Source organism: Engraulis encrasicolus, chromosome 9 (genome assembly GCF_034702125.1).
Source record: "Engraulis encrasicolus isolate BLACKSEA-1 chromosome 9, IST_EnEncr_1.0, whole genome shotgun sequence".
NCBI lineage: Eukaryota > Metazoa > Chordata > Actinopteri > Clupeiformes > Engraulidae > Engraulis > Engraulis encrasicolus.
Genome location: NC_085865.1, coordinates 53208469 through 53223849, shown reverse-complemented (window position 1 = coordinate 53223849; position 15381 = coordinate 53208469). Strand labels below are relative to the sequence as shown.

Here is a 15381-nt window from a genome sequence, read left to right as displayed (position 1 = left end):
GTTTGTTTCCCGTTAGGCAGGCTCATGGGAAAGAGCTGCCCAGCCAGTCCCGATATGCAACGCTACGCTAGTCACTCCACCTGTCTGTGACTCAGCATCTCTGTGTGTGTGAGCGAGTCTGTGTGTGTCTGTGTGAGAGAGTCTGTGTGTGTGTGTGTATGTGTGTGTGTGTCAGAGTGTGTGTGTATGTGTGGTGGAGAGCAGCCGTGTTTCTGTGCGTGTGTGTCAATGAGTGTGTGTGTGTGTGGAGCAGAGTGCTAGCCGCTTTCCCTTTTCTCCCTAGCTAGCTATAGCTTCCCGGTAAAGCTGCCTACAGTATGTCCTCCTCCTCCTCGTTCTCCTCCTCCCGCACTCTACTGAGAGCTCAGCAGCACAGACTCACTGTATCCCCCCTCCCATATCCCACCTCCCCCGCATGCACCCTCCGTCCCACCACCTCCCCTACCCTACCACCAGCCAACCAACCAACCTCCCTCCCCCAGCCTGCCTCCCGCCACCTGCTCCCCCCCCCCACCACCACCACCAACCATCATCAGCATCAGCACCTCCTCCACGCTCCCTGCCTCCTGTCATGTCCCTCCCCACACTCCATTCCTCCAATCCCCTGCATTGTGTTCTCACAGATGAGGCATTGGTTTACATATTGCCATAATGTACACACATATGCAGTATACTGTACACATATCTTGGATGCACCCTTTCATGATGATAACAATGGGGCTCAGTGTTCTGATAGGACGAGAGTCATGTCCAATCACAGCCCTCAGTCCGCTGTGTTTCATTTGCATGAGCGGATGTGATTGGCTGAGCCAGCTGTAGCACCATCTCTCAACAAGCATCACTGAGCATCCTTGGCTGCTCTTGATGCTCTTTCCCCCCTCCATATGGTGTATTCGAAAGGAGTAGATCTACTTTCTCACTGTACCATTCAGCTCTGTCATGGAGAATTTTGGACACAGTGGACACACAGTGCATCAACAAAGCTGGTGTTAAAATAAATAACAGCTTTGTTAGGCAGATGCTCTTGAATTGAAATGGTATCACGCCCGGGGCAAAATGCATGCCAGAGCCTACTGTAATACAGTAGGCCTACGGATTTACTTACATTAATATATTTTACTCCCAGATTAACTGTCTATCGTACAGAACAAAGATGAACAAAAATTAAATATATTGATATGTAGTTCATGCCAGTCTATAAATTATAAGTTAACTTTGCAAAGTGTTTTAAAGGGCGATTGCACTTTTGTAAGACAATAAACCTCCCAGCAACATTTTCCATCATATGTGCATGTGAACAAAATAACCATTTCAATTTTGCATTATGTTGGGTAGCCTACCTCAGTTCAAAATACAACTTAAAGTCAATACATTACAATAAAATATGAAATTCATTAAAATGTGAGTCAAATCATCAAGTTGCACGCCCCCTCTTTCATTCATTTCAAACCCTCCCATTCCATTTCAAGCGTAGGTTATACACCATAAATGTAGCCTACCTACCTTACGCGATGTTCTTGGTCGTTTTCTTCCCACCATAATGATAAGGCAAGTTGCAGATTGTGGCTCTCCAAATGGTCTGCGAACCCAACGGCTGTTTGCGCCGTTTAAACTGGACACAGCTGACCGTGCGTGGAGACGAGAGCGCACACTGCGCTCAAGTTCATGCCAACTCGCCCTTCTGTTCAGTGTCTCTCCAAATGACCATTGTTCTCTGACTGAAAATCTTTGTTTTGCAGATCTGGCCTCGCTCTGGAGAAATTTCCTCATAGGCTACTGTACTGAATAGGCCTACCGATTTTGACCACTTTTATCATGGGTGTTTCAGAAATTAGGCTGTGTTGTACGGGTTAAAATAGGCTTATTTGTTCCAATTCCTTATCACATATATTCTGATAAGGAATTGGAATTATAAATTATGGCACACTCAATCAAACCCTTACATTTAGGCTACAGAAACAATTGATGTTCAGTGTCTCACCAATTTCCCACATAAGCTACTTGCATGCATGACCTCTTACGATGTCAGATGTTTCTGCTTATTATGTTTCATCGATAGATTTGCAGTTTGACCTATGCTGTAGTTGCAACCAAATGACCCCAGTACGATAAAATCAGCATTAGCCTATATTGTGATGGCTAGGCCTATTTGCATTTGTCAAAAATCAGAACAACCTTCACGAGTCTCAGGATGAAACAGCGTCACACAGCGTTTCATTTGTTACTGAACTCTGTTACAAAGTTTTCCCATTGGCCTTTACACGGTGACGATATTTCCGCCGTACAAGTTTCCCCGGGAAGAAGCTTTGGCGCGGAATCTGTTGTTGTGAGCTGACGGAATCTTCCAATTATTCAGTGTGCAAAGAAGGAACAAATGGCTCCTGTTTCAAACCCAGATAAAGATGTAGACACCCCAGGCGCCGGTAAGTTGTGTTGACGAGTATAACGGCAGCGAGGAAATAATTATTTAGCTTCGACTGAGTGTCACCCTTACTTGACCTGTGTAGGATTTATGAGAACCACCACCACCAAGTTACCTCCCGCTAGCGTGCTAATGCAAATCAAGTGTTACTTTGTTATTCGACAGTCGCCTCAATTTCAGAACACGGATAGAGATTTTAATGTAACCTCTGCTTATTTGTAGCTGTCTGGGCTAGCGAGTTAGCCAAAGTGAGCTTTGCGTAAACTTACTAGCTAGGAGGCGATATGTCAGTTATGTCAGCTGTTGAGTGTTGATGTTTGTCAATTACACACTGAATATTAATGGACATGGGAAAATCCGTACACTTGAAAAGTATGGCGTTTTGGTGCTCGTGGGCGCTTGAGACGTACGGTATGTCAGATCTTGAAGTGTTCTGTCACCTGCTGGCTGTTGGCTTGCAGGAAGTGATAACCAGTCAGTCACTGGACTCGCGCACGCACGTTCTCAGTGGTTGCATTGTTTTGTCTTGCGTGGTTAGATGGTGTTGGGGACGCGTGCGGCCTGGCTGCCTCTCGGTCCAGAAGGGAGAAGAGGGAGAAAGTAGGACGCAAATCGGCTCTGGAGCAACTCAAACGAGCCAAGAAGGGAGAAAAAGTGAAATATGAGGTAAATGAATAGCCTTGCAGTGCTGTTGTACACACAGCTACAGTTAAGAATGTGTAAATTGTGATATTTACCCATAGAGATAAGTCACTCACCAATGCTTTTATTGAAACCCTAGATATATTTTAGGATAACAACATTGCTCAACATCATTCAATATGTCAAATAAGGGAGGTACATTAACACTTACCTTTGTCATTAGTTGGATGACTGCGAGAACGTGTATGAAGAGGTGGATGAGGAGCAGTACTCACGCATGGTGCGGGACCGACAAGACGACGACTGGATCATCGATGATGGTGAGACACACAGCACTTGTCTGAAAACCTCTGAATGGCAAGTGACTGGCCTACAGGAAAGCATTATAGAGTTGTCATAACACCCATTTTTGCCCTTAAATCACTTTAAGGCTGTGGAGAAGGGCAACATTGCTGCAATTACAGTCAAACCCTCCTGAAACATCAGCTTTCAAAGTAAATTGTCTGGTTTGACCGCAAATGTAGCATTGTTGCTCTTTTCCACAGGCAACAAGTTATTTTTCTCGAAATAGATTAACCTGCAAAGGAAGACTTTTCAAGGTGTGCAGGCCACCCTCTCAATCCTTCATGGATTGACCATCACGTCACCACAAAGTGCCCGCCACTACCCATATAATGTACTGATACACAGACAGCCTGAAAATGTTATCATTACAAGTCCTGAATGCATCCCTTTTGTCCTTGCCGTTTGTGCGCCTCATCAGAATGCAGACCTTTGAAGCCAGTCTCTCAAAATATTTAAAGTAAAATTCACTACATTGACTCGTAGTATTACAAATGTGCCTTTATTGTTATTATTTATTGTTGTCACTTCCTATTTGTCTTACTATTTGCACTATTTCTTTTGACCAGATGGGACGGGTTACGTAGAAGATGGTAGGGAGATCTTTGATGAAGAGCTGGAGGACGACGCACTGGCTGGTGGTGCTAAAGGTATGGGAGAAATGCAAATTATTCACTAAAGCCCGATTCGGACGGGACTTTTATTACCTATGGACCCCCGGTAATTCGGAATAATTACAGAGAATGTCTGAGTTCTTAGTCCTGTACGAATGTGCCATGTCCCTAATATGTGAGGTAATAATTTCGCTGCGAATTACCTACTGTATTTCGGCGCAGCACAGATGTCCTGGTGTAAATTCATGCCCCGTGTCCATATGTCCGCCGTTTGCACCCCCTTATAATGTCTGTGAATTGAGCTAATAACAGACGTTTGTTTATCCCGTCCGAATGCGGCACGAAAAATCAGAGGTTCTGGGGTAACTGCGAATTACCATAGGTCCATAGGTAATATTTATCCTGTGCGAATCGGGCTTAAGTCGGACATCTGGTAATTTTCACATGAACAACAACATGCCGCCATATTGTACGTGGGGAAAAATGTGGCGGAGGCGACGTTGAAAATACAAGCAAGCAGTCAGGTAGCACAGGTTCTACTTAGCAGGCACATGATTGTGACGATACTCCCACAAATGCCGGACATACACTGATATTTTCAGTCGTGGGTACAAATGCATTGTGCGAGTCTTGCAGGGTTTAAAAGTTCACATCTCAAGACTCATGTCCTCACACTATATGATCATTCTGTACAACACGACAGACTTGTTTTCCAGAACTACAGATGACAAAAACGTGGAAGGAAATCATACACCTGAGGTAGAGGTTGAGAACGAAAAAAGCTGAACCGCTTTGTGGTTAAGTTTTTACTATGCAAACTGGGGGATTGCTGACTGGCGTCTGCCTGTAATCAAGTGCAGCAGTAGGCGCATTCAACCTCTAGAGTAAATTAAATAACTTTGGGTGTGTGAAAAAAACCCCACAAACTTAAAGAGGAAAAAAAAAATCCACACTCTCAAGTATAGTTTACCACCATGTCTACACTACTAACCATGTAGACCATGCTAATATTTTTTTCTTGACTGGAACAGGCAAAAAGGGCAGCAAGGCAGCAGATGCCAAGGACAAGAAGAATGTGAAGAAGGTCTCCCTGGCCAAACCCAACAGCATCAAGAGCCTCTTCATGAACAGCAATGTGAAGAAGCCAGCAGAGGTTAGTAGCACCAGCATAGACATGCATTTATTTGACTGATGGATGTAAGCTGGCAACATAAATACAATGTGTAAATATTTGATGTCATGAGATTTCACAGGGAATGCATGAAGTTCTGTATTTGTACCTCAATTAAGCTGTATTTTTTTTTTGCTCTGCAGAAAGATGTTGATTTATCCAAAGATGACTTGCTGGGGGACATTCTGCAAGACCTGCATTCAGAGGTGAACTAATGGCCGCTATAAGCTTCCTGTTACAAACTTACCTTGTGCATAGTTTGAAAATTGTATGCTGTGTTAAATTCTGCATCGTTTGCAGTTTGCATATTTTCACTTGGCGGGGAATACATTTTTAAAAATAAAACCAACACCATGTCCTTCCCATCAGAAATCTGCCATTCTCACTCCTCCACCTGTGGTCACGCTCAAGAAGAAGAAATCCGTTGGATCCCCAATGAACCCTTTCTCAGTCAAACCTCAGCCTCCTAAGGTACTGTATTTCCAGTGTTTGTTTAATCTAACACGCAAGAACCAGAGGTCCAACCAGGCTTCAGATAGTTACAAACTTGATCCTTGTAGCTCTGAATCTGCCTGAGCACTCGATTTCAGGCTGACCAGAAAGGTGTCGGTGTCCGTTCCCGCACCAATTATGTTTGGAACTTAAGTGCTTGCCTGCCAATCTCCCACGTTCATCCTGGGCTCTGAACCTTTCTGTATGTGACCATGTGTTACCCGGATGAACCTGCTGACGTCCTGGTTGTCAGCGCGGTTTGAGGAGGGAAAAAATATGATTTTTTTTTTGGTCGAATCGCAAACCAACTTTCCTGTTCTCAAATGCTCAGGCGGGAACATGCTTGCTGTTTCGAGATTAGGTTCGGAAATAGGCACCGGCAAGGTTGTCTGTCGGCCTATAGTCAGTGAAGTCCGCTGTGTTGGAAAGGAAATTGTGCCGGCCACCGGGATTTTTTAAAAACTTTCTAAGCTTTCTGTGACTGACCTCTCTGGTAGTGAATCGGGTCAAAGTTCAGTCAGGAATATTCACATGCGTAGTGATATTGACTGTCTGACGTTAGTCTACTTTTTTGCCTTCAGACAAAATAAATGTGTGTATTGATGAATTTGCATTAAATTACAACCTCAAGGATTAATATGCATGTGTTGTGTGTGCATGTGTGATGGAATTGTAGGATATGCTGCCGTCTCCTGTGCCAAAGATGAAGTTACCAGCCCCTGTGGCACCACTGCCTCCTGTCAAAGCGGCCCAGGCCCCCAAACCTGCCCCCTCAGTCAAAGCCATTAAAGTGGAGGAGCCAGAGGAAGGTAATGTCACCAGGCTCATACTTCCTGTATGGGTCAATGGCAATTTTTTGGGCTCAGATGTCAGCTGGTACAACAACAGCTAATACCCATAAATTAATTATAGATCCTGGTCATATAATTAGAATATCATGAAAAAGTTGATTTATCTCCATAATTTAATCAATAATGTTTAACTTTAATGGATTGTAGATGCATTGCCCACATTTTGAACTATTGCAATCATTCATTTGTTTATCTTTACATAATTTAACCTTCCAGCTCCAAAAAACGTGAATTGAGGAATTCGTATTATTAGAATATTCTAATAAAATCACCATTTTCTTCAGAAAACATGTAAATGTTCAATACTTTGTTAGGACTTTCTTTGTCTTAATTACTGCCATGATGCATCAATGTCAGAGGCATTGCATGGGAGTTATGGAAGCCCAGATATCCTTGATGGTTTGCTATCAGCTGATTTTGTTTATTTGATCCGGTGACTCAAACTTCATTCTTCAATATACCCCATACATTTCCATGCCACGTTGTGGTGCTTTGGTGGTATGGACATTCCAACTCATCAGAAATAAAACCGTATTCATTTTCAATGGGGTTTCATTGGGGTTCCAGCCAACTTAACTAAAGAATGTTCAGCGGGAAACACTTCTCAGAAAGGTTCACAATACATAATCGCAATCGTTTTCATTGTAGTGCCACACTGGACTCTGTATCTTGAGAGCATTGCTGCTAACCAATAAGCAATCTAGTAGGTCGACAATGGGTAATTTTATTGTAACCAATTTCCTAACTAACCTAGTTAGCAACAACACTGTCGAGAAACACACTGCCTGATTGAAGTTTTATTAACACTTTATGTTTGTTTAGAAATGCAAGAGCCGCTGGAGTTTGATGACATGGACTTTGACGAGCCGATGGACCTGGGTAGCCAGGAGAATAAGGAGGCGCAGGTCAAAACAGAGGTCAAGGCAGAGGTGAAAGCAGAGGTCAAACCCACGGTGAAGGTGGAACCCAAGAGTGAACCACAGGATCCTATGCTCATGTAAGCCTGCAGGGGTAACACACAAATGCCATGAACCTGAAATCTATTCATTTGCATCATTATTCATTTTATTTGTTGATGAAAGGAAGTGTGGTTGCAAAGTACACATACACTGCTTGAAGTGTGCTCTATCACTGTGTACTGTCACATTGCTGCAAGGACTGTACAATGTGCTTTGGATGAAAGTGTCTGCTACCTTAATACAATATTTTGTTCTCGTCTTTCAGCCCGGCCATGACAGGGGGCTGGGCTAAGATGGAGGAGGATGGCGATTCCGGCGAGGCTCCCATGGAGGTGCAGGTGGACTCCAGCCAGCTGCCCCTGGTGGAGGGGCCCGATGGGGAGAAGGTCTTCCGCTTATACTGGCTCGACGCCTTCGAGGACCAGTACAGCCAGCCAGGTGTGTGTTTACATCACATGATATTACACTACACTTAGCTGAAGCTTTTATCAAAAGCGACTTAGTTATTTACATGGAATTGGTTACAGTCCATGCAGCAGTGTTGGGCTAAGTGCCTTATTCAAGGACTCTAGATGGTGGTGTGTGGAGAGGTGGGATTTGAACCTGCAACCCTCTCAGACGTCAGGTGCAACCACAGCTAATGTCCGTAAATTAACTACTTGGTAATTAATGCAATGAATATGCTTCTTAGATAACCCGCCAAAAAAAACCCATTTAATCTATACAATAGTGGCATTAATTATGGTTGCACCACCCAGACATGTGCTGCTACTAAAATGTAACTTGGTGTCTGTATTACACAGGCGTTGTGTTCCTGTTCGGTAAGGTGTGGATTGAGTCGGCCAAAGCCCACGTCAGCTGCTGTGTGGCCGTACGGAACGTAGAGAGGACCATGTACCTGCTGCCCAGGGAACACGTGAGTGCCTCACCTTGTCACCTGGTCACATGGCTGGACTAAGAAGCTGTTTACACGCACATGGATATTTTTGAAATTGCATTGTTTCTGGCCTCTTGTTTACACATAGAATGCGTATTTCAAAACTCTGGGTTTAAAAATATTCTATTTAGGGGGCCTATCACGCCTATCACAATGGAATTTTCATTTTTATCCACATGCTGTGTTACACGTAAGCGGATTTCAAAAGTCTTTATTTAGAAATATCTGCATAAATCTAACGGTACTTGCTTGGGTCCTCACCTCATATAATGATACATTCACTTGCTGATGAATGACACCTGGTCAACTGTGACTGTCCCCTAATGTTCAAGGCTTTACATTGCAAACAAGAAAAATGACAACAATGAATGAATTTATTGTAACTGACTAGGTGAATAATAACTTATAAGCTCTGTAGAACTTTGTTATTCTGAAAGTAATGTGCTTGATGTTTATGATTGTTTGCAGAAAGTCAACCTGAAGACGGGAGAGGTCACAGATCAGCCAGTGGGTATGATGGATGTTTATCATGAATTCAACGCCCTCTCTGAGAAGTTCAAGATCATGAAGTTTAAATCTAAGGTTTGCGTACTCTTTAGTCTTTATTTGTAATGTCGAGACACTTCATATCTCTTATATACTTACTATTGCCAAGAGGAATTGTTATCCTCACTAAACTGTAATCATTTCTGTTGAACCTCATAGAAAGTGGAGAAGAATTATGCCTTTGAGATCCCAGATGTTCCCAGTCTAAGTGAATACCTGGAAGTGAGGTATTCGGTGAGTATTCATACCCTCTGTTAAACTTTACGAAAATCATACTCTTGCATGCAAACAATTCAAATTTGTTTACTCTTCATTTACTCTACATGCTCCTCTTTGTGACCTCTTTTTTAATTGGTTTTTGGATAAAAGTTAGTTCTCAGTGTAATGTGATCTACAACAAGTAAATGGGATGTGGTGGGTCTGTGTGTTGTGTTTGCAATGGAAGAGCACAACACTGCTTCTTTATGATTTCACCTCTTTATTTTTGGCTTGCTGGCGAAGCTTATTGCTGAAATGTCAGCAAGACAAAAATAAAGTGGTGAAACCGTAAAGAAGAAGTGTTGAGCTTTTCCTCTGCAAACTGAAGACAGTGGTACTGTAAAAAGCTGCACCTGCTGACAAAGAAACTTTCAAGGTGTGCAGGCCCTTGCAAAACGTTGTGTGTCGTGTCTTAATGCTTCTAGGCAGAGATGCCTGCTCTGCCGTCTGACCTGAAGGGCTCCACCTTCTCCCACGTGTTTGGCAGCAACACTTCCAGCCTGGAGCACTTCCTCCTCAGCAGGAGGATACGCGGACCCTGCTGGCTCGACATCAAGACACCACGTACGTCTCATCACACTTACATGTACACATACACTTAGGGCCCATTTCCATTATCCTTACTCCCGTCCTCAACTTGTGCTCGTGGCTCACGCCTCTGTGTAGAAAACAAAGATTCCGCGCTGTCAGCCCAGCTGCAAAACTTTTGGGGACTTTTCCCCATTCAACATCTCGATTGCAAATGTGACCATGACCTTTGAATTGCACTTCTTTAAGATATTGAATCAAACTTCTATCGTCAATGACGTCTTGCAAAGTCATCACGAGGCCACAAGCACAAGGGAGGACGGGAGTCAGGATAATAGAATGAACCCACAGTCTTTCAGGGTCAGATCTAGTCATGTAAGGTCTACACGTCTTGTCAATTTTTGTTTATGTTTGGCACCTTTTAATCATGAGTGCCATGTTCTCCAATTAAATCCCTTTAGAGTTGACCAACCAGGCGCTGAGCTGGTGTAAGGTGGAGGCCCAGGTCCTGAAGAGCGAGCTGGTCTCCGTGGTGAAGGACCTGCCGCCTCCCCCTCTGGTGGTCATGTCCATCAGCCTGAAGACCGTGCAGAACCCCAAGACACACCACAACGAGGTGAGATACAGGACTGGGGGTCCTATTTCAGCCGTGCCTTAATGGATAGTGAGATGTTTTTTGAAGTCAAAATCTTGTAGGTTCAAATACCACCCTTCACTCTCCCTACGTCTCTATCCATTGCTGAAGTGCCCTTGGCTAAGGCACCTAGCCCCACATTGCTCCAGGGACTGTAACCGTTCCTCTATACATTTTCTGTTGTTCAGTTTTGCACTTCAATGTCTGACGTGTACTTTATTGCATGTCTCCATGGGAAAATAAGAAACGTAATTTCAATTCTTTGTATGACCTGACCAGTGCATGTAATGAAATTGACAATAAAGCCGTTTTGACTTGACAATACCCTGTAAATAACAGAGCAATTGAGTTAAGACTGACTACATGTGCCCTCCGACTGTCTTTCCTCTCCCTCTCCTCGTCTAGATCGTGTCGCTGGCGGCCCTCGTTCATCATAACTTCCACCTAGACAAGGCGCCGCCCAGACCGCCTTTCCAGAACCACTTCTGTGGTGAGTGACTGCTCATTTATCGTTGGTAATATTTGCCAGATAAACTGTCCAGAAGTTTTTATATGACTTGGTGGTAATTGTATTTTCTAACATTTCTTTCACAGTGGTGAGCAAACCCAATGACTGCATCTTCCCATATGACTTCAAGGAAGCTGTGAAAAAGAAGGTAGGTGGCCTAATGGTTAAGGAGATTGGCTTTTTGATCAAAGGGTTGCTGGTTTGAGTTTCACCCTTCCACTCCCTACACACCTCCATCCATGACTGAAGTGTCCTTGAGCAAGGGACTGGACCCCACACTGCTTCAGGGACTGTAACCAATACCCTGCAATAAAAGATCTCTAAGCTGCTTTGACAAAAACAAAAAAAACATCAGCTAAGTGTAATGTAATGAGGGCTTGTTTTTCTGCTTCTCTCAGAATGCCAAAGTGGAGATTGCAGGAACGGAGCGTGCCCTGCTTGGCTTCCTTTTGGCAAAGATGCACAAGATCGATCCTGACGTGTTAGTGGTAAGTCGCTATTATTGTTGTAATTGTGGTTACACAATTACAATTGTAAGAGGTTTCTTAAATCGTGCAGTTTGGAACCTGAAAAATACATGATTTGACATTGATTGAAAAAAGCACATACAATTGCTGGGGATGGTAGATATTGTAAATCAGTGCTTTAAAGCTAGATGATAAATTCTACAATGTCTGTGCAGAGGAAGGTGACTAAGCGTATTAACTAGTGAAGATGAATGTATGTTGTGGTTCCTTAGGGTCATGACATCTTGGGCTTTGACCTGGAAGTGCTTCTGCAGAGGATGCAGCACTGCAAGGTGCCTCACTGGTCCAAGATTGGACGCCTGCGCCGTGTCAACATGCCTAAACTGGGGGTAAGAAATCAACCCCTTACTCTTGCATCAAAGCCCTGCTCACATGTGTGATGGGTTAAATGCAAAGATTGAATTTCATTTTGTATGGGCATTGTGTGCTGATGTGTTCAGGATAACAAATTGTACTGATTTCACGTAGCCGAGTCAAACCTTCAATTTCCCAGTCTGAGATGTGGAATGATAAGTAAGGAACATCTATGAATCAATCCATCTCTCTTGTCTCTCTGGCTCTCAGGGTCGCAGTGGCTTCGCAGAGAAGAGCGCCACCTGTGGCCGTTTGGTGTGTGACGTGGAGATCTCTGCCAAGGAGCTCATCCGCTGCAAGAGCTACCACCTGACGGAGCTCACTGCTCAGGTGCTGAAGACAGAACGCGCCGTCATTCCACAGGAGAACATCAGGAACTTTTATGGGTGAGGATGTGCAAATGACACCAAGGTCCCCAGGTGAAAAACCCATATACTTAAAGTGTACTTTTTTTGTCCGTACTTAGTACAAAGTGTACTATTTTCGGCGATTTAAAGTGCGCTTCATTGCACTATTAGTGCGCTGAAGCACTACTAAAGCAGTACGTCAGCACACTTGCAGCACACTGAGGATGCTAAATTGGCACCGCTTTTGGACAACTTTAAGTGCACTACAAGCATACTTTTGAAAGTATGCTCCAAACACGCTTTTCATGCATTCGTATGGCATTAAGAGTGTGCTTGAGTACACTTCTATAACATTTTATTGTTACTAGAAGTTCAATAAAAGTATATTAACTTCATGCTTCTTTGGACTACATTGGAACATTTTAAGTCTGTAAAAAGTATATCATATGAAGTATTGTAAATATATAACAGGTATGCTTGAAGTGTATTTACAGTACACTCCCAAGTACATGAAATAATATAAATGTAATATTACAATTCATGCTGGTTCTCAGAGCTTGTACATTACACACAACCACAGTCACAGTAGTGTTACAGTATGCATGCTTCGCATGACTGACATTTACAATCATTGCATTGTTACAGAGATTTCAGGTACACATTTCACTTTCTTTCAATCTTGCTCCTCCTTCCTGCAATTGATCACTTGGATTGATGATTAATGGTGACACAGTATTCATTGTTTGAACAATTAGATACAACTTACCTCCAACTATGACACTGTAGGAAGTGTGAGCCTATATATACCAGAACATATACGTGACCATCATAATGACGGTGGGAACATGGTCATTTTTTGTGTACCAATTTAAATTTTAAAAACCCCTACAATAAACACAGAATATAACAATGAGCAATATTTTCATGCAAACCAAAAATATTCCTTCAGGATGAATGGCTTTCTGTTTGAGAAATTTACCTCCAAGAAGTGCATTGCATGATGGGACATGCATGATGGTGCATTATGGGTAAATGCACTTTGAGGCCCAATTGAACCGAATTGAGGCCCAAGTGAACCGAAAACTAGATGTCATTCATTCCCAACGTAATGCACCTGGAGCATGATTAGGATAATGGAGCGCAGGTGAGGAGGATGGAGGTGATTGGTGCACGTGGGTTGGTGAGTTTTAAACGGCAAGAAACTAGACTGTGAGGAGGAAGCCGCAAGGAGAGATGACTGCGAGAATGCCATCCTGAGGGGAGAGAGAGGCGAGAGTGGAGCGGCAAGATGGGAGACGTCGGACACCGGTAACCGGACAGAGCCAGGCGAAAGGGACGAGAAGTTGGATGAGAAGTGGACGCGATCCTATGGATCAGAAGGCAAACTGGCAGCTCGGAGGAGAGCGCGACTGGCATAGTGCCCAGAAGGAGTCCGCAATCAGAGTGACGGCCAGGTGAACCTGCCTCGATGGAAAGGGGTGAGACGGACATGCACCCCACCGTGAAGATGAGTGACTCGTATTCGCCTAGTTACTGTGGCCCCCGTGAGTGCACCGCTCTCTCTCTCTCGCTCTCTCGCTCTCTCGCTCTCTCTTTTCCTCTCGCTCGCACCCAAGAATGCTGAAGACCAACCAGCTATTCCGGGCCTACGCAGAAGAACTCCCATCGCTTCTCATCACCGCCAGCTGCTCCCGATTGAACGTGTGTGCCATGCCCCCGTTGCAGTGTAATTCACCTCGCAACCCCCGCACGGATGGACTTGGTGGCTGGACTGTCCAAGCATTCCATTGGAGACTTCAGACTTGGGCGTGGGTGGGTTCCCCCGTGGGTAATGGACAGAGACAACTAGGCCTACCCCTTTGACTTTTGACCAGTGGTGGTAAATAAATAGAACGAAAACTGGAACTTGTGTCTTGTTTTTTGGTGTTGTGCAGTGAACTCCCAGGGTAGTAGTATCAAAGTGGGCGCGCCCCACCTGTGACACTTTGAAGATATTTGGGTGAAGTACAATCATGGTGCACTTAGAAAAAGTGTACTTGCAATATGTTAAAACGATTTACTTTAAAGCGCACTATAGAAAATCACACTTCAAAGACATTTGGGTGAAGTGTAATCATATTGCACTTTAAAAAAGTACAATTGCAATATGTTATTAAAAAATACACTTTTAGTAAGTTCACTATTAGAACACTATTAGTATATTCCTCTAAATACACTTTAGCCAAACATCTTCGAAGTCCACTTGAAGTATGGTTCACTAAGTGTACTTTCTTTGAGAGCAACTTAATTACATCTAATTTTAAGTACACTTTAAATAAGCATATTGTAAACATACTTTTTCTTAGCACAAAAAGCACGAGTGCACTTTTAACATGCTAAGTACACTTCAGTCATGCTTTTATTGTACTAAATTGAACCACTTTTTCACCTGGGTCTTCTTGTGCTAGTTCGCCACTCTGGGCTCGGACCAACAACCTACTGAGTCGAAACTCGGTTACAGACATGTTTTACCATCTGACAGTAAGAGTTGACCAGGTCCTCACTGTAGAAAGTACAGTACAATACTTTGAAACTGGAAACTAATGTAGTGCCATGAAAATGACCTATATAACCACCTGACGTCTCAATCCAAAAAGCCAAAACATCATTGACCCTCATGCACGTGACTGTGTTGTGTTTGTGTCCTGCAGTGACTCGCAGCACTTGCTGTATGTGCTGGAGCTGACGTGGATGGATGCCAAGCTGATCCTGCAGATCATGTGTGAGCTCAACGTGCTGCCCCTGGCCCTGCAGATCACCAACATCGCCGGAAACGTCATGGTCAGCATTTGCACAACAATGTTAACATAATGCTATAACACTGAAAATAAAGCCTGCAACACCGATCTCCCGTTTCTCTTGATTTAATATTGTGATGTTTCAGATAGCCTCGAAAACGTCACAGTATTAAATGAAGAGATATGAGAGCTCAGTGTTACAGACTTTATTGTCAGTTTTCGGCACTTTGCTAGTCCTGCACCCATTTTTGAGACGGATGTGTATGTTTTTTTTCTTTGTTAATTATAATGCTATAACAAACAGTTACAGCTTCTCATCATAGATCAGAGTCATTTCCCTTACATTTAGAACATATCATACACCCTAAAATCGTGAATTTTTTTAAATGGCAAACAAATTGAAGACAATAGAACAATGAGTTTGGAGAAGATAAGCTCAAGGTGTCCCAAAGTGATAATGATATCCCGATCT

At 43.5% G+C, this 15381-nt stretch overlaps 1 protein-coding gene across 1 annotated transcript in view; it reads left to right on the top strand.

Moving 5' to 3' along the window:
• The first annotated feature begins 2299 nt into the window (after positions 1 to 2299).
• The window catches only part of pola1 (polymerase (DNA directed), alpha 1), a 99559-nt gene continuing 86477 nt past the window's right edge, over positions 2300 to 15381 (top strand). Inside the window, exons 1-21 of the mRNA XM_063207395.1 lie at positions 2300 to 2423; positions 2961 to 3088; positions 3288 to 3384; positions 3976 to 4056; positions 5052 to 5173; positions 5335 to 5397; positions 5561 to 5662; positions 6360 to 6492; positions 7357 to 7531; positions 7759 to 7931; positions 8297 to 8409; positions 8899 to 9012; positions 9136 to 9210; positions 9660 to 9798; positions 10224 to 10378; positions 10802 to 10886; positions 10991 to 11052; positions 11303 to 11392; positions 11644 to 11760; positions 11996 to 12171; positions 14823 to 14952. Coding sequence (XP_063063465.1) covers positions 2375 to 2423; positions 2961 to 3088; positions 3288 to 3384; positions 3976 to 4056; positions 5052 to 5173; positions 5335 to 5397; positions 5561 to 5662; positions 6360 to 6492; positions 7357 to 7531; positions 7759 to 7931; positions 8297 to 8409; positions 8899 to 9012; positions 9136 to 9210; positions 9660 to 9798; positions 10224 to 10378; positions 10802 to 10886; positions 10991 to 11052; positions 11303 to 11392; positions 11644 to 11760; positions 11996 to 12171; positions 14823 to 14952 — 2379 coding nt within the window. The 5' untranslated portion in view covers positions 2300 to 2374. The remainder of the gene's footprint in view (positions 2424 to 2960; positions 3089 to 3287; positions 3385 to 3975; positions 4057 to 5051; positions 5174 to 5334; positions 5398 to 5560; positions 5663 to 6359; positions 6493 to 7356; positions 7532 to 7758; positions 7932 to 8296; positions 8410 to 8898; positions 9013 to 9135; positions 9211 to 9659; positions 9799 to 10223; positions 10379 to 10801; positions 10887 to 10990; positions 11053 to 11302; positions 11393 to 11643; positions 11761 to 11995; positions 12172 to 14822; positions 14953 to 15381) is intronic.